Source organism: Ctenocephalides felis, unplaced genomic scaffold (genome assembly GCF_003426905.1).
Source record: "Ctenocephalides felis isolate EL2017-DRISC unplaced genomic scaffold, ASM342690v1 CF-g0.4_SCAFFOLD_01886, whole genome shotgun sequence".
Lineage (NCBI taxonomy): Eukaryota > Metazoa > Arthropoda > Insecta > Siphonaptera > Pulicidae > Ctenocephalides > Ctenocephalides felis.
Window position 1 is genome coordinate 32,974,721 of NW_020538040.1, and position 19,262 is coordinate 32,993,982.

General features: G+C 28.8%; 4 protein-coding genes across 4 annotated transcripts; 1 reads left to right on the forward strand and 3 right to left on the reverse strand.

Annotated features, from left to right (window-relative positions):
• The first annotated feature begins 343 nt into the window (after positions 1 to 343).
• On the forward strand, positions 344 to 3,992 carry LOC113378712 (splicing factor 45). Its single transcript, XM_026619275.1, has 7 exons — positions 344 to 593; positions 809 to 1,010; positions 2,292 to 2,394; positions 2,471 to 2,726; positions 2,796 to 3,053; positions 3,170 to 3,344; positions 3,815 to 3,992. Exons 1-7 carry the CDS (start codon positions 444 to 446, stop codon positions 3,910 to 3,912), a joined length of 1,242 nt encoding a protein of 413 aa, XP_026475060.1. The 5' UTR covers positions 344 to 443; the 3' UTR covers positions 3,913 to 3,992.
• On the reverse strand, positions 3,946 to 6,212 carry LOC113374849 (gamma-interferon-inducible lysosomal thiol reductase-like). Its single transcript, XM_026614813.1, has 3 exons — positions 5,842 to 6,212; positions 4,778 to 4,939; positions 3,946 to 4,285 (listed from the first exon to the last, which is right to left on the reverse strand). The coding sequence occupies exons 1-3, from the start codon at positions 5,950 to 5,952 to the stop codon at positions 4,043 to 4,045; spliced, it is 516 nt and encodes a 171-aa protein (XP_026470598.1). The 5' UTR covers positions 5,953 to 6,212; the 3' UTR covers positions 3,946 to 4,042.
• Positions 6,213 to 7,515: 1,303 nt separating this feature from the next.
• LOC113377534 (conserved oligomeric Golgi complex subunit 5) lies at positions 7,516 to 11,619 on the reverse strand. Its single transcript, XM_026617884.1, has 14 exons — positions 11,490 to 11,619; positions 11,339 to 11,423; positions 11,102 to 11,273; positions 10,872 to 11,034; positions 10,611 to 10,771; positions 10,299 to 10,547; positions 10,018 to 10,232; positions 9,533 to 9,795; positions 9,257 to 9,442; positions 8,894 to 9,074; positions 8,658 to 8,825; positions 8,237 to 8,434; positions 7,729 to 7,916; positions 7,516 to 7,651 (listed from the first exon to the last, which is right to left on the reverse strand). The coding sequence occupies exons 1-13, from the start codon at positions 11,524 to 11,526 to the stop codon at positions 7,796 to 7,798; spliced, it is 2,199 nt and encodes a 732-aa protein (XP_026473669.1). The 5' UTR covers positions 11,527 to 11,619; the 3' UTR covers positions 7,516 to 7,651; positions 7,729 to 7,795.
• A 1,705-nt stretch (positions 11,620 to 13,324) lies between these two features.
• Positions 13,325 to 17,063, reverse strand: LOC113376702 (ubiquitin carboxyl-terminal hydrolase 14). Its single transcript, XM_026616719.1, has 12 exons — positions 16,794 to 17,063; positions 16,456 to 16,634; positions 15,752 to 15,856; positions 15,566 to 15,680; positions 15,321 to 15,496; positions 15,166 to 15,242; positions 14,954 to 15,110; positions 14,827 to 14,892; positions 14,547 to 14,729; positions 14,389 to 14,485; positions 13,690 to 13,872; positions 13,325 to 13,633 (listed from the first exon to the last, which is right to left on the reverse strand). The coding sequence occupies exons 1-12, from the start codon at positions 16,807 to 16,809 to the stop codon at positions 13,542 to 13,544; spliced, it is 1,446 nt and encodes a 481-aa protein (XP_026472504.1). The 5' UTR covers positions 16,810 to 17,063; the 3' UTR covers positions 13,325 to 13,541.
• Between the last annotated feature and the right edge of the window lie 2,199 nt (positions 17,064 to 19,262).

Consider the following 19,262-nt stretch of genomic DNA (forward strand, 5'->3'; position numbering starts at 1 on the left):
ACACTATTATATTATTCTTAGGGAATTCTTATCTTATTTTTTTTTCATAAAAATAATATATAAAAAAGATAAGAACCGGGCATTTTTAAATAATAAAATCGGGAAATAAAATTAATATATAATAATAAAAAGCTGCAATTTGTTGTTGTACTAATTGAACTGGAATAATAAGCCTTATTATGCTTATTTATCTAGGAATAAGCCATAGACCTTATACAATACAAGGTCTATGGAATAAGCCCATAAGATGAAAACGTTATTTTGTCATGTGTGACTACCGCCTTACATTATATTATTTACCATAGAGCACGATGTAAACACATTTGACATTTGCGAACTGAACTTAATAATATAGCTACAAAAATTTTGAATGCATTCTTGTGTCGACAAGTATAAATTAATTTTTGTTTGTTTGTATTATAAGAAGAAGTAGTTTACGAATTATGTCTCTTTATGACGATTTTGATACACGGGAAAGAGCCGAAAAAGTAGCAGGCTGGTCTTCAGGCATTAAATTGTTACAATCTCAGTTACAACTTAAAAAAGCAACAATAGCTCAACCCAAAAAGGATACTTTAAGGAAATCTGGAAAGGTTTACATATAACAAAATAGTTAAATAATTTGTTAAGTGATAAAATTATGCTATTGACTCAATACTATGAAATAATTATTTTATTTATCTAAACATTATTTGATGTGATCATTCAATCTCATTATTTTTAGCCTTTCACTAGTTTTTGAAATTTATTTATTTTTAAAAAGTAGGAGAAGGCACATTAATACTTTTATTATATGCTCTTTATATAGATACTGGCACCAGTTATTGATTTAAAATCAAAACGAGATGACGAAGATATTTATCCAGCTAGCGAAAGTGTTGCAAAACCTGTTCCTGAAAAACCTCCTGTAATACCTTCTGCGTGTTCTCAATTGAATATTGACTACAATTTAGATATTGTTGATGAATATAATCCACTTTTTCCAAATGAATATGAAAAAGTCATAAAAGGTACTATGAATTTTTATTCTTTTTCATTGTCTCATAAAAACAATATAAATGGCAGAGACAACATTCTCATTCTCATATATATATATATATATATATATACAGTAAACCCTCGCTTTACGCGGCAAGTGGGTACCGTGCAGTATAGGAACCGTGCTATAAGAAACTCGTATTTAACATACAATTCAGGCTAATTCGTAGTGCGTTCTATGGAACCTTACATAGTGCAGTATGGGAACCGTGTTATGAGAGACTCAGAGTTGGTACAAATCGCACCATTTTTATCGCGTTGTATGGAGACCAAGAAATACAACTTGAAGTAGGAGAAATACGGACGAAATGACGTAAATGACGTGACGAAATTGACACCTTATTCAAAAATTGGCGCGACGCAGTAATCAGCTCAAACGTGTTCTTAGGCGGCTATTATACAATCAGGCATGTCTAAAAGATAAAAGTCGATAACAAAATTTACAACAATACCCTTTTGCACAACGAACTTATGGGCTGTTGACCAAATACCGTGTAATAAGAAGTCCGTGTAGTCGGAGGGATGTCGGATTTTTAGCTCCGTGTAGTATGGGAACCGTGTACCCAGAGTGCCGTGTAAAGCGAGGGCCTACTGTATATATATATAAATATATCACATGTAATTAATTAGAACCAAACTTGAATTTAAATTATTTGAACATATATCTAGTCTCCTAAAATTCACTTTTTTATCTATATATGGACGAGTGAGTGTTTAATACTTGAGGTGTATATATTATCTTTTAGTGAAGATTCATCTCAATTTTCTTCAAGAAGATAAATGTATATAAGTTTACTATTTTACCCTATAAGTAACTATTCGCAAATTTTATGCAACTACAGACATGTATCTTGTTTAGAGCGGAATTATGTTGCTGCACAGCTTTGCAGAGTATAAACAAAACTTCTGTAATTTTGGCAATCTTTCTCCTGCTTCTCCTTAAGCATTTTAAGAAATCATGTATGTAGGTTTCAACCGTTCAACCGTAGGTTCTTCACTTGACAGATTTTTAAGTAAGAAATGCATTATTCAAGGCACATCCATTTTCTGATATATCACTGTATTTAAAAGACAATATTAAGAGCTAAAACTTTCAGAGAATTGTTTTTTATCAATTTGGATAATTCGAAAATGTCCATATTAAGGACCACCCTAATACATATGTATATATAATGCAATAAAGACATTCATGTATCTAATTTTTATGATACATATTAAATACATGGTTTAATTATATTTGTTCATCTACATAGAATTAAGAGATTACAAAGATAAAGAACGAGGGAGGGACGAGTTGAAAAATGATGATAATGATAGAGATAGTAGGAAAAATTATAATAGGAAACGTAAAACCAGGTATAATTAAAAAATATAGTTTATAGCATTTTCATCGACTAAAACTACATATGTATTTTGCTTTTAATTTCTCAAGATTTGAGGAAGGTAACAGCAATGAGCCTGAAAAAAGTGGTTTTGCTCCCCATAATGATGTATCGGATGAGGAATCACCGCCAAGACAGCCAAGAAATGAATCAAATAGAAACTCAGGAGCTCAGATTGCACCTCCACCTAGTCTATTAGAAAGTGTAGAAACGAATACAACTCAAATACAAGAAAAACCATCATATGGAGTTCCATATGGCGCCAGCTCTGTCGCTGCAAAAATTATGGCCAAATATGGTTTTAAAGTGAGAATTAATCATTGGTTTATCTGCATGTTGAATAATTATTATTTCTATATTATACTTTTGAAATAGGAAGGGCAAGGATTAGGAAAATCTCAGCAAGGAATGTCCATGGCCCTACAAGTTGAAAAAACGTCGAAACGCGGTGGTCGAATAATTCATGAAAAAGAATTATCTGCTGTCATGCCACCTCCTGCTTTAAGCGGATTAGCTCAAATACCTCAAGGAGATGACAGTCCGACAAATGCAACAGCAACCAATCAACCACCAAAACAGGAACCATCCATAACAGAAATTATGAGGAGCCCAAGCAAAGTTGTTTTGCTTCGAGTAAGTATATATATTTCAGGTTTCATTGAAAATTTTTAAATTTTCAAGTATGCCTAAAAATGATTTTGATAAAATGAATTTTCATAATTGTTCATGCTATTGTATTGAATCAACAGAATATGGTTGGACCTGGAGATGTTGATGATGATTTAGAGCCAGAAGTTTTTGATGAATGCAATGGTAAATATGGAGATGTAGTAAAAGTACTGATACATGAATTACCAGGCGCACCACCTGAAGATGCTGTCCGAATATTTGTGGAATTTAAAAGAATTGAAAGTGCAATCAAAGGTAAGTAGATAAGTTGGGTTTAATTTCCCATTGAATAAAATTAATAAACAAATCGAAATATGAAATTATACAGAACTTTCAGAGTTAGTTTACAGAGTTAGTTTATTTTAAACAAATATAACATGTTTTATCAGTAATAATTGTAGTTTCACTCAACAGTTAATATCTGTTATGAGTGAATTTGAAAATTTGATCCTCCAAAAGACAGTTTAATATTACTTTTTTTGTGTCTCCGAAATGTACATAGTTGTGAGGGATCAAATGTTTTTAAACCAACAAAATTGGTTCAGCATTACACGTATTTATTAAATAAATTATATCATTTAATTCAGATATCCTCATTTTCCTTCTACAACATATACTTTAGGAATAAAAACTTTAAAGTAAGATTTTAGCTCACATGATGAATAATATAATTATATTAATGAAAATAATCTTTCATAATATTTACTATATTATTATAATTTCAGCTGTTGTCGACTTGAATGGTAGATTTTTTGGTGGCAGGCAAGTACGGGCTGGATTTTACAGTTGTGAAAGTTTTGCAAATTTAAAATTGTTAGAATAATTGCAAAGAAATATAACAAACTTTATATCTTTACTTTTGTTTTATTTAAAATTGAAATAATAAATACTAAACTTTAATAAAAAAGATTACTTAAAGAGTATTAAGGAATTATTTAATGATTATACAAAAATCATTTACATGGAGGAGGTATGTTTCCATCCTTAGAAACTATTTTACATACTTCACCCAGCAAGTCTTTTAATATAGCTGTCTGTGAACCTCTTGATCCATCAAGGAGAACTGTTGGTATAAATGTTATTGATGGGCTAAGTGCATCAGTAGCCTCGCCATGTTTCTTTAATAATTCAGACCCTTTTTTTGATATGGAACATTCAAGAATTGGTTCTGGATCAAATTCTAATGACCTGGCACACTAAAAATGTAATAAAATTCATTCAGTGTACTTTAATATTAAAAATATAATATCTCTATATTATTTTCCATTCATTTCATAATTAATGCCAAAGTTTCGAATCGAAATCTTTATAGGTTGTTCAAAAAGATATCAACTAAGAGAATCTTATTGTATGAAAAAATTAAAATTTTTCAAAAACAAGGCAATATTGTTAATTTAAGTTTAGTCTCTTTTATTACTAATCACACTAATTTGCTGCAGAGTTCATAAAAAAGGCTCTAATCAGTATAAAGCAGTTAGAAAAAAGAAAAATATATTATTATTATTTCATATTGAATCAAAAATCTATATTTTTAAGCATTTAATAATGTTTTATTTCATTATAATGAATTAACAAATTTCAGTATTAAAACTTGTTTGTGGTAACTGCATCATACTTATTATGTTTTTAGCATAAACTTTTATAATCTTAATAATTTTTGAAATCTATGATATAACACAATCAATTACTTTCGCTTTTCCATAAGGAATTAAATCATAATCTAAAATACTCTTAGCCTTAGTATATGCAGGCACCAGCTCATTAACCACAAATGATTTGGAGTCAGGACAAAGTGCTTCGTAAAAAACAGTAACTAATACTGGCACCCCAGATGCATCAGCAGTTTTGTTCTAAAATGAAATGTTAAATTTTATGTATTCAAGCATTTCATAAATAATCAGTACAACACCAAAAGTGACGTTTACTTATAATAATATAGTACTTTAAATATTTAATTTTTGTTTTAATCACTTTCAGTAGAAAACTATTAATATATTTAGAGATCTATAACTATTGTAACTGGACCCGACAATTTTGTTTGCAAACATGTTACTTTGCTGTTTTATTCAGCTGTGCTAATATTTTATATACTATTCAGCTATATTCAACTGTACTAATAGTTCTTCTGTTTATCACCGTAATTCAGAAATAATAAAAATCCAGTTACAGTAGTTTATCTTCTTATATATATATATATATATATATATATATATATATGAGTGAGTTCTTGAGGGCGATACATCAAACAAAGAAAAGCCAAAGATTTATAAAATAATCTTTATTTCCAAACGTTTCGACATTCAATTTAATGTCATCATCAGTGGATATTACGTTACATGCCTCGGTACTAGCAAAGTACAGAAGTCGTGGCAGAAATTACATAATTCTACTTACATTTTTGTTCAATAAAACTATCATTTTTCTGTTTACATCATACAAAAAATTATATAAAAAAATGCATAGTGCTGACATTAGTTGTATAAATGTTAGTGCCAATCTCTCTAGTGCTGTGTACACTTCTCTATATGTAACTAACAACGTAATATCCACTGATGATGACATTAAATTGAATGTCGAAACGTTTGGAAATAAAGATTATTTTATAAATCTTTGGCTTTTCTTTGTTTGATGTATCGCCCTCAAGAACTCACTCATATATTTCAACATCAAAATTAACTACTAAATCATATATATATATATATATATATATATATATATATATATACACATGCAAAACTAATCCTAGCCATACCAGTGTAGCAAAAGGAGAGTACACTGGAAACAGTCTTACAATTTGCCATATAAGAAATATGATTAATATTAAAATAATTATGCGAAATCGCATAGCACCGGATGGAAACATTTTCAATAAGAATCAGAGTCAGTTCACTTAATAATGAGACCCATTTCAGATATTACTAATTTATAAACACCGGCTGTGTTGTCAGTTTATTATAGAAAAAGGTTGACACCTATAAAACTAAATACAAAAAATAATACTAAATCGCACGCAAATGCTGTTTAACACACGCGACGTTCTTAAGTACTAAGAAATGCATCGGTGCGAATAACATACATGATATATGATATCATATGTTTATTTAACCAAAGCGAATTATTGAAAATTCAAAGATTGTCAAAGTTTAATTGTATTCGTAACGTCGCATAGCATAAATTCAAAATATTATAAGGGGGTAGTAACTCAGTATATATATATCGAAAGTCCTCATGTCATGGCCACCGTCTGTGTGATGGCGCAGCGATTGCGCAAAAAAATTATAAACCATAGAAAAACTCGACTGATACGCGCTGAGTGAGACCAAAATGAACTAAAACCTCATTAAATTTTGTTTGTCCATTGAAAGGATAATATTTATTCACCATAATTATCACTTTTTGTAGTAGATTTACGCTCGTTCACGTAAATTTATTTATATATTTGGATTTACACTCAATAAAGTATATATTAAGAAGTAGTATATTTATACTCATTGAAGAACAGATTTATACTCATCATAGTACTCACTTTACACTAATTGTAGTAAATTTACATTTATACACTTGGATTTACAACAATCAATGAAGCAGTTTTACACTAATTTGCATATTTATACTCATTGTGGTGTATTCAGACTTATTCCAGTAGATTTACATTCAATTTCATATTTTCTCTCAATCTTGCAATTTTAGAGTCATTATATAATATTTCAATCGCAATAAGTATATTTATTTATCATAATTATCAAAATGCATAGATCTAAAGTCTAATTATCAACTACTTTTTAACTTTCTGGAGGAGAAGTTTGTGTTTTTGTAAGAAAATCCGAACTGACGATAACAATAGTTTAAGTAGTAAATTAAAGTAGCAAAACAGTTAATCTTCATTTAACAATAGTTATATTATCATTTTTATAAATTAAAATATTTGTTTTATTACATACAAAAATTAAGTATGAAAACCTTATATAAGGTTGTCAAATATCTCCCTTCCGCTTTTTTGTCTTTTGAATTTCGCGGCTATGTACAAAGCGCTACAGAGCTCGTATCTGGCAATACTATACATAATTTGAAAGGTCTTGACATAACCTACAAATCGACGCTATGCATGATTAGTTTGGATCCTAGACAATATAATAATAGGGTTTAAATATTATGATATATATGATTTAAATATTAAATATAAATGGTTTGGATATTGCGTTCAACAGTTATAGGCGTGTAAACATGGAGTTCACTAACGCCGAAATTCGCGCTATTTTAAAGTTTTCCTTCGCTAAAGGCAAATCCGCTAGAGAAACGTTCCGTGAGATTAATGGTGTTTTGGGGGATGGTACTCTATCACTTCGATCCGCGGAGGAATGGTTTCGACGATTCAGAGCCGGTGAAAACGACACCATGGATAAGCTAGCCGGCGGAAGACGAGATGACACAGTAGTTGAACATTAATAACAATTCAACTACTAAATTAACTTTCATAATTAAAATTATTAATGAATGATTTCATTCTGATAAATTACCCTATTTATTATTGATGGAGCTATTCTATCAATTTATACATAATTCTGAAAAAAAAAATTATAAAATCAATATATTTTAAATCGTACTTCAACTATTATTTATAAATAAAAATGTGATTTACCACTATATACTAACTCTTGTTTTAATTTCTTGCTTGATTATTTTTTATTATAATTTTATGTAATACTTTATTGCATAACTGATTTTATAAGTCGAGATATAATGGAGTATACAGGATCATAATAAGCATTTTTCTTCTGTCTAATTGTTGTTTCATATTTTTGAAGAGCTCCCAAAATCATTTCCAATCTGAAAAACATGAAAACACATATTTTCTAACAAAAAATCAAAATTGAAATTTATTGATATATCTAATCTATTGAGATATCATAACATAGATATATCTATGTTTTAAGACTTGCCACTCATTTTGGCATGCCTTAAAAATTTGTGATAAATCATGTTTAAATCTGTGAAATTATTACTATATTTTTTTTTATTATTATTACTGTGCATTGATTATTTTATTATATCCCGAAACATAAAAAAGTAAAGTAATATGAATGTATATTACACAATATTTGTATGACCAGATAAATTTGTATAAATGTGAAAATTTTAAATAGTACCTGTCTTTTTCTAAAGTGTGGGACTCCCACCATGATGAAAACTTTTCTATGTTCCAGCCCAGTGCTACATGTGGAGAATTTAACTCTGTACCAGCATGAGAAAATAGAAGCATCAATACTGTAGAAGCCCTCAAAGTTCCATCTAAAGTTACAGATTGAGGTGGCAGATCTAATGCTACAGATAGTGAACGTAAGCACCTACAATTATAATAGGTATATATCATACTTATTCTCTTTTTGATAACTATAATCGAGAGCTATGCCATAAGTCTAATTATTTTAAACATTTTCTTTTTCATAAGGTTCCAATGAACCCAAATTTGAATAAATAAAAATTATTACATAAATATTAAATAAAAAAATCATAATTCTCTTTTGGATGAGAATTTTTTTTGGTAACTAATTAATATAATTATCTTACTTATAAGGGGTTCCCAATTGTCCTAATCCATTAACAAATGGCTTTAAAGCCATCTCAAGATGACTGCAGTCTGATACAAGTTTTTTTCTACCCATTGTTGTTAGAGGTCTTACACAGCAAACATTAAATATAAATTGATCGATGCATCGTATAGCCAACTCATTACAACTATAATTTACACCATTTATTAAATATACATTTCTCATCATACAAAAATATCTTGCAAAAATACTAACCATTTGCTAACAGTATTTAGATCATTGTATGGATTTAAATGCAATTTCTTTACTCGTGCAATAAATTGCTGTAACTCTTTCATGTATAGTGAAGGCCCAGTAGAATTGACTGAATTATTATTTAAGCTTGGATCCTGATGAAGACTTATAAGAATTGCATATATACAATTTTCTATCGACTCTGTAAGATATTTAATTAAATACAGTTAATAGGCAAAGATTGTGAAAATACTAGTATTAATTCGAAGAAGAATTCGAAACAAAATCCAAAATTCATAAATCAAAAGCTAACAATACTCTAAGATAATTTTATCATGTTGAATTAATTTTCAAATACTTTTTTTTTCATATAATAATACATACTTTTTAAAGGTTCAATTATATTGCTTATCAAAATATCTCCCCTTGATAAATCTGCCAAAAATGTATCACCTTCTTCTTCCGGAAGATTTGAACCTAAATTGCAATGCATATTTCTCATTTGCTCCATGTGATAAAATGTTACATTAGCAAGAAATATATTTGAAAGCTGCAATGCATTTGGTGAATCTAAAACAGTCAACATGTTTATGTGCAATTATTTATATTATTGATAAAATTAATAAATTATCACAATTATAAATAATAATATTCACTAACCAACAATTTGTGCAGCTTCAGGTGTTTTTTTTATGGCAGCCTCTACTAAATCCCAGAAATATGCATTTTCTTCATTTACTAACAATAATATTTTGCTACTAAGATTTTTATTAACAATCGCCGCACTGAGTTCTGCAGTAGATGTTCTTATTAATGTGTCTATTACATCATAATTAGGTACAACTATATTGTGAAAACATGCATGCAAGTTATTCTGGCATCTATTAACATATCCTGATTCAAACGGTTGAAATAATTCTGAACTAAAAACCAAAAAATCATCTGATTATTAGATGAAAAATGTAGTTTAATAAAATTAAACTAATTCTGAATGTAAAAGTTTTTTTTCTAACTAAAGTTTTTTTCTAAAGATTCAAGTTTAAGGATAAATAATAAAGTTCATAAAAAGTAAATATTATTAGAGCTTGATCAATATTAATCAATTATTATTAGTAAGTACATCATTAAAATAGTATTTTATTTACTTAAACATATATTTCTTCCCCAATTTTTCTTCAAGGGTACCCGCTGCTCCAACTAGTCTTGGTAATTCCAGTTCTAAATTATGCCATGCATTAGATGAAGCATTTTTAAAACCCGATTTTAAGACTAAATGCAACTTTTCCCAGAGTGTTGCCATCAAATTTCTCTTATTCGATAACAAATTTTCATCATTGATAATTTTATCCAATAGTTGAACCTAAATTGATTTTACTTCTTAAATATACATAGAACTATGAAAATTTAAATTTTAATCCAGATTTACTTGTTTACAAGGCCTATGCAAGCCTTCACAAAAGAGTTGGTCAACTTCTGTCCATAATTTAACTTTATAGTCGTGATTGATTGCCGGTGTCTCTAGAAATTCTGTCTCTTTGGAATTCTTGTGAGTAGGTGGCATCATTAAATTAGCTCCCGCATTCAAAGCTAAGTTTACCATTTGCTCAATATCAGTAAACAAATTTGTGAGCAGAGTATTTAGAGCAGTATTCAAGAAATTTAAGTTAGAAAAAATCTAAAATTGCAATGTTATTATATAAAATATTCTGCTACTTGTAAATTTTATTCATTCTCTTACTTGTAAGCTAGATCGAATCTGCTGTATATTAAAAGTATTGAGTCCTTTTTGTAGTTCTCCAGCAGCTCCATCAAGGACATCCTGTCGTATTTTAATAACAGCAGAGCACTGATGTTTCACAATATCTACCCTACTAAGATTTATGTCCTCACTTATAAACTCTATATTAAAAATAAATAAATAAATAAATATATATATATATATATATATATATATAAAAAATACCATAGCATATTATGTTTTATTGTTTGAAATATTTACCTAACTCAGCAAGGATTTGTGCTTGATTAGTAGAATCTGTTAAAAGTTGCAATTCTCTGAAGTTCTGTAAGAACCAACTTACCATCTGCAAAATCTGTGATGTTATATGTAAATTTTTCAAAGTCTTTGTTAACAATTCTAATTTTGTGTTCAAATCTGTAATCTAATTTTACTACATAAATACATGAATTATAAGTGTATTATGCAACAAAAATATTAAGCATATATACCCGCAAGTTTATTTCTGATGCACTCAATTTTATACTACTGGCGTGTGATTTTACGGCTTCTAAAATGTTATCCAGCTGTCCAGAGTGACTAGCTTGCGTAAGTAGTGCATTGTGCTGTTCACAAATCTTGCTTTGCAATTCTGTTGATATGAAATTAAGTCCAGAGGATAATCTAAAAGCATTTATTTTCATATAATTTGTTTAATAGGTCCAGAATATAAAATATATTGAATTCACTTCTCAATTTGTTGTGAGACTTGATCACCCTTTTTAAGATTTGAGGAATCTCCTTTTAAACTCTGAACAAAACTTTTATAAAACACTGAAAAAATAATATAAAGTTTGTTATGTATATATGATGTGTATTTTACGTATTCGCTCAACGAACCAGTATTTTCCATGCTTTTAACATATTCAGACTTCATTTTGAAAATTTCCTAGATATTATTATAATATCTACTAATGTTAAATAATATTAATATAAATGTTTCTACTATATTTAATTACTATACAACGAATTCATATTAAAACGTTGCGAGAATAGTTATATTTTGTATAATGAATTTTATATTTATTTATTTATGACAATGACGGTGTCGGGTGTACAAAGTAATGTCAATGTCCAAACGTCATTATGACAGTTCCTAAGCATGCGACACGCGACCACGACCACGTTTCACGCATCAGATAGTCGGTGGTCGATTCCCCTAGACCAGTGATTCCCAAAGTGATCCATATGGACTCTCAGGGGTTCTTATGGGTCAAGTCAAGGTGTGGTTTCTTTAGCAAAGTATCTTATTCTGATACATGATTTGTAAGGGCCAAAAAAAAGGCGCGTTATATAATTCTTCAATTCTTTGACTTTTGTGGTTTTTAAATTAATCTTTTGGATTTATATTTCATATTTTTGTAATTTATTTTCTCTAGTTGAATCCCCACTGTTTAACTATCCTTGAAACTCTCTTTTACAACATCTTCGTAAATCCTCGTTTTTTTGCGTCGATACTACATAAATCTTTAATTTAAATTTAAAACAAATTGCGATGATGCTGAGCCGAAAATTGACCATTCGTTCAGGTTTACTCTAAAACTGCTGAATCAATTTGAAAAATATAAATTCATTCGACGTAACTCGATAAGAATTTCCTTTGATATGTTTTGCGCGACCTTAGTCGAGGGTTTTCCGTGGTATTAGCAGATGAGTGCAATAGTTTTCGACCACGTTTTCGCGAAAAATACTGAACTGATTTTGAAAACATTCGATATCAGTAGGAAATCGTACCGATATGACAAGTTTTTGGCAAAGTTAAACCGGGTAGTTCTTCTTAATCAAATCAAAAAGCTATAGATAATAAAATGTCTATAAAAACTTTTGGCGTTATTAATGAAACTTGAATGGCGATGAAGTTCATGGGAAAAAAACGAACATCCTAAAATATTAAAGGTCTACGAAAAGTGCCTGCATTAAGTTCATTAAATTTGGAATAGTAGACCGCGCTTTTAGCACTAAATACATGTCTATCAATTTATTAATTGATGTATGTAGTGAAATTGCTAATTTTATCGTTGAAATATAAATTAAGAAACATTTAAGGCAATACATAAAATATCTCAATTATATGTGAAATGAAAAACAAAATTTTTCATTTGCTTAGGTGTCATCATTTATGCTTATTTATCTATGGGTGTCATATAAAGAGCCATAATCTTCAAATTTCAAAAAAACTAAGATTGTACTCTAAAAGAAAAAAGGTATGCATTATATTATACCATTGTTATACTCATATGTAAGATTTATTGTTTGTTTTTGTAGCATTTTTTCACTGAGTTAGCTAGGACTTTAGCCTAAAGGTACAGTCTTGAATTAACATTAATATTAAAAAATTCACAAAACATTTATTGATGTGAAAACTCAATCAATTGAACAGTATATATAAATTGAATTTTTGACATTGAAACATATTTCACATATAAAGCAGCCGTAATTAGTCTAATAAAAAATGATTTTTTTATTTATACAATTTAACACTTGTTACCATTCAGCTGTTCATACCAGAAAGAACACAAAAAAACCAAAACATTCTGAAAAATTATAAGAACTAATCCATGCCAACAAAATCATTTAAATTCTGATCAATGAAGTTTTTGTGAAAAGAACATTGTAGATTATCTGCTATGATATAGAAATTTATTATGTTAGTTACATATTTAGTGCCTTAGCACTGTTAAATCAGTTGAAGCTTGAATTAGTCTTGTATATGTTTATCAGTTTTGGATTTCTAAATAATATTTAAAAGTTTGAACACTCATAATTACAAATTATATGGAATTAGGATATGAATTATATCCAATACAAAAGTCAATTTTTGTAGTCAATGATAGATCCAAATGCAATCCAGAATATTTATAATAGCTAGTTACAAAATTGATACATCTTGAGTTATTTTTCATCGCTTTGATTAGTTTCTTTAACTGCTGGTTGTTCTAAAATTCTGGGACCATATAATAAGACATACGCACAGTGCCAATCACCTAAAAGTAGAACACAGTAAATACTAATATAATTGAATTTGAATTATTTTATATACCTCCTCCAGATAGTTTAATTATATCACTAGGAGTTACAGTGGTGACCATTTCATCATCACACTTCAACCATGTGTCATCTTTATGTCGAATCCAGGCTACATAATGCCCGCTGCTGCTGGATCTGCCTTGATGCGTTAATACTGCTTGCAGTGTGTAATAACCACTGTTATTACTACCTGGATCTGAGTTCAATTATAATTTTCAGCATCATTATATTTGAATGATTGAGAATATCACACACAAAAAACGCAAAAAATAACAATAACAATAACAGTAATGTTTTTTTTCAGAAAAAAAAAGAATATAATAAATTATTGCTTAACAAACATAATTTAATCAAAAACCATAATCAAATTAAAACTTGAAGGCATATTTTGAGTCTTGTATGAGTGGTCGTAGCGAAGAAAAATTCCACAATAGACATGAAATGACAATAAAATGAGAAGCTGCAAGTTAGTTATAATAGGCAATATGAAAATATGTATATAGAAACAGCATAATCACAAACAACAAAAGTTGCAAAAAGTACAAAAGATTTGAAAGTTTGTATTTGGACCGTCATGTATTACCCTAAATTTCATATATGGATGTTTCCATGCTTTTTTCCTATTAATCGTTATGAAAAAAATAATTATAAAAGATATAATTCCATATTGAAAGTTAATTTTGAATCATAAATAAAAAAAACATATACTAACCATCTTCAAAGCTGAAAGGAAGTTTTGTGGTATCTGCTTTTGTGCTTTGTTCTTGGTTTTCTGATGTATTAGTTGCTAAAACCGAATCTTCAGCTTCCTACATTTAAGACAATTTAAGTTTAAAAGTTATTTATGTAATATAAAACATATAGTAATACCTTAAATTTTAATCTCATTGGTGTTAATCGCTCCTGAAGTTCTGGGGTACATAGTTCAAATGCATCAAAATCCATTGGAAACTTAACATCTTTCAAAACTTTAGCATTAATTGCTACCTTATATTTGTAATTAAACCTCACAAACTGCACTGTTAAATATGCAGGCAATCGACTTATCAAAGACTGAGAAACAAACATTAGTCAATAGTATATATATATATATAAAGCATTAAACATTATAATTATAGTAAATATATTATATTACAAAAAAAAAACTTACATTTTTGGTATAAGTTGCATCTCGTCCCAGGCTGAAGGAAAACTTACTAATTTCTTCATGCATTTTCTACAACAAAACATATTGATACAATATACAGATCAAGAAAGAACCATAACTAATTACTTACTGATTTTAATCCAGATTGCAAATATTTAACTTCTGCTGATATAAAACAACTCAGTTGTAAAACATTCTCTTTGCTTTTGGTAGGTTCTTCTGACTCCGACTCCGTGCACTTCATTTCAACATCAAATGTAACTCCAAAATATTGATCTATTATAGATCTGTAATTTATATTCATTAGTACCATGCACATATTCATTATAAATATAATCTTACTTATTAGTTGAACCACTTGTTGCTGGAAGATTCTGTTGCAACATTCTGATCAACTCAGTCCAGCATTCATTCGCATCCTAAAAATATAATTGAAAAAATGTTATAAATTTATTGTTACTTGAATTCTTTATTTACAATTAAATTAAATGATTTACTTGTTGTGTGTAATCTCCTTGATCTGATTTCTCAGCAAATCTTGGTAATGCCATGTGAAATGTTTGCAGTAAAACAATTGGAGGTATAGGTGCTCCAGTATCCATTGTATCATATAAATCACGCAAGGATATGGTTATATTAGCAGACATTGATTGCTCAGATCCCAAAGATATTGCTGTAATTAATATTTAAAGTTGGAAAATAATAAAGTTAGAAACACTAAAAAATTATGAAGAGAACATACACCCTTTAAATTCTTTAAGAGCACTCCGTAATTCGGGAACAGTTTTCAAACATTGAACTGTGGCATTCATATAGCATGTGTTACCAATGTTAAGTAATCCTGATGGCAAATCCAACTGAGAATAAGTATTGAATATTTACAATTATAATATTAATATGTGGTAACATTCAAATTAAAAGATCTTACTGCTGTGGCTAATTCTCGTTCATTCATATCTTCTACAAATTTGGTTTTAATTTCAGGCACTTCAGGTAATTCTTCCTTGGTCCCCATAAGTAAGATTGTTGCACCCTTAAAACAATATATATTAAAATATAAATACTTTTAAAAATTCCTTCGCAAAGCATATATTTTATATAATTTTAAATATTGTCAAATAAATAATAATGCAAGTAAGTAAACTAAAATAAATATTTAATATTCTATATAATATTTATAAAATAACAACAACAGGAGGATAAATACTGTTTTCATTGCAATAAATTATAAGTAGCCGCATAATTGAAATATTAATAAAATGATACATCAGGACTTCAACACAGTACATAATTTGCAAAATTGATTATGTTATTGGACATGCTAAATTGATATTTTATTAAATATCATTTTATAACTTTTTTCATATTACAATTTCAAGAAATAAAACGTATAAAATAAAACACAGCAATATAAAAAATACATATGATACTTGCAAGCCTATATACCTGAAATGCCAAGTTTAAGGCTCATATCAAAATGTGTTTATTTTTTGGAAAAAATATTGGTAATACTAATATACCACAGTGATTAATGAATAAATAGCAACAAATGATAAAAAATGGAAGTAAGAGTAGTAGTAAATGTTGTACTCTTAAACTACAATAGGGTATTATTCTTATTACAGTACTTACATTTTTGATAGGCATTTTTCCCCAATCAGTATCTTTGAGAGCTACACCTTTGCACATCACCTTTTGCCTATCAGGTCGAACCCCAGTTAAGGCAAAAAGCTGTGCCTTGAATAGCATAGGATCTTCATCGGTATTTACTTCTATATCAGGAAATTGTTCTTTTCCCCATTTTACAGTCACTTGAAAGTAATAAGTGTAATAATTAGATTTTTTAGATATTAAAACCAATAGATCTGTTTATTTACTATTAACGAATGAACAATTATTAATTGTGTAATATACTATTAATTTCACAGAATTACGAGTACATCAAAATAAAAAAATTAATCTGTATTTACCAGTATAAGTCGGCATTATTAGTTACGATTGTAGAATAAGGTTATGTACTTTTATCTTATTGTGCAAACCGAACGTCACGCTTGTAAGTTTATTTTTTGAGCACAGGGCATAGAATTAAAATAAAACACTATGATATGGAGTCTAATTCTATAGTGCTAATAACATAAAACTGACTGAGTAAGCAAGTTCAATAAAACTTAGACCGTGAGTATGAAATTTTAACGTCCGGAATTACATTCTCATTCACGCAGAGGTTATATGTACATTAAAATCATGATTTTGACATATTTTATCGCGCGGCGTCTGAAGGTGTAAACGCTTCAAACAGATTAGCCAACATGAAAAACGCTACACTATGTACACTTATCGTGAGTTTGTTCTGTTGGTAGACGACAAGAATGTTTTCCGTTATAATTTGAAACTTCGAGTTTAACCGACCAATTCTGCCGTAAAATAGACAAATGTTGTTACGCTGCGTTTTTTCATATAAAATGGTACTAAACACTGACTGAAATGCTATGTATTTGCAGTGCGTTCAAGCGTGACACATAAGAAAGATGCAATTATCATAAGATTCTTTTTCTGGAGTTTGTGCGTTTCCTGGATTAGGTTTTATATCTGAAACGCCTGTTAATCTGTTAAAATGCCTTGTTTGAAAAACGCAGCATAACATAGTATTGCCTAAACATTGGTCTATTTTACGGCAGAATTGGCTCATAAGAATAAAGTGAATGAACCATAAATAAAAAAGCTACTTAAATGACCGTAGGATGTTATTATAGCCCGGTCAATTTAAACCTAAAATCCGGGTAAAGGTTACTATAATTCATAAATGACTGTAAAACTTGGTAAAATTGTTTAAAATACAATTATAAAAGAAATCTCAGAAGTCCTCATCGATCCGATGCGAGCTAAAAAATTGCACAAGATCAAAGGTCAAAAAATAACCCTTTTGCGATTTTTAGCTAAATGGTCAGTTTTATCGCAAAATTACCTAAGACAAAATTGTAGAGCATAAAATTATCTACATAAAATGGATCAATACTTTTTTTTTGCTCAGAGACACCGTTTTAAACATATATCACTTTGAAATGTACGTTTAAACGCTATCTACGAGGTAGTGTGCTTAGCTCGTTTTTTTACATGGTTTCCCCAATAGTCCTATTTCACGGTTCTGTTGTGATTTTGTTTGTTTCGAAACACTTGCAAAATAATATTTGTGAATTTGGGTTGGTAAAAATAAAGGCGGTAATTATAAAAAAAGCACTAAATTTATTTATGGGAGTCATAATTTTTTAATGTTTCTACATATTTTTCGTATTGTTTTTCTTGATCTTCTTCTTCTAACTAATTGTATTTTAAACAATTTTGCCAAGTTATAGCCCATTATGAATTATAGTAAACTTAAATGCGTAAATTGACCATATAAAAGTATTATTTTTTTTAACTTTACTTTTTAGGTCTAGTGTAGGGCAGGGCACAAAGGTCCATTTTGACTATAAACAATTACAACAAAAAATACATATCAAACGAACAGTTATCTGACTATTTTCAGTAAAACCCATAGCTAGCAGCTAATTCATCATTGTAGAAAGGTGTTTTGCTGCAGGTTTTAAAAAATTTATCACCTGGTTCTTTTTACCGGGTTAAAATGGGACGACCAGGGGGCAAACAGGTTGTATTCTTATTTTTAATTTTAAAGGGATTAATTTAAAATTCCATCCTATACAAAATTTTGATATTGAAGCTATTAATTTCTTTCTTATCAAAATTATTGAACTTTATTTGCCGAAAATCCGACATTGTTAAATAGTTCCATATTGCACAATGTTTTTCAAACTCAATCTATCATTGCTGAAAAACCATTGATAAATTAAAAAAAAATGTTTTAGAAAAATTATACAAAAAAACTAACAATTTCAAACTCATTTTTTTAAATAATTTAATGCTTTTAAACTTTCTACAGAGATGCTAATAAAACAAAACTTCTAACTGTTCTTTACATTCCTGATCTGATTCGATTATTTAATCAAAAAAGATATTTGTGACTTATTAAGTTTAGACCAAAACTATAATAACTATATAATTATAGACCAAACGTTTCCCTTTTTATATTTTCAAAGTATAGTAGAATAAAAATTTTGTTTACTGATAATTTTTTTACCTGAACAAATGGTGCAAATACATCATGAAGTTTATGTTTGTATTCGGCACTGTAATGCAAAATCCAATTATAACGCGTCTGTTAAATTTAACAACAAATCTAATGGCAAATAATTCCATAAATTAAATTACGGTATGTAAATATCACCAAACGAGTTCTAACTAATACACTTCACATTAGTATATGGGTGCTATTAAAACTTAAAACTGATTGCATTAAAGTACAATTTTAACTAGCTGTAAGTGGAATTCTGTCTTAAGGCAATTAAGGCATCGTGCCTTAAGGCAATTAAGGCATCGTGCCT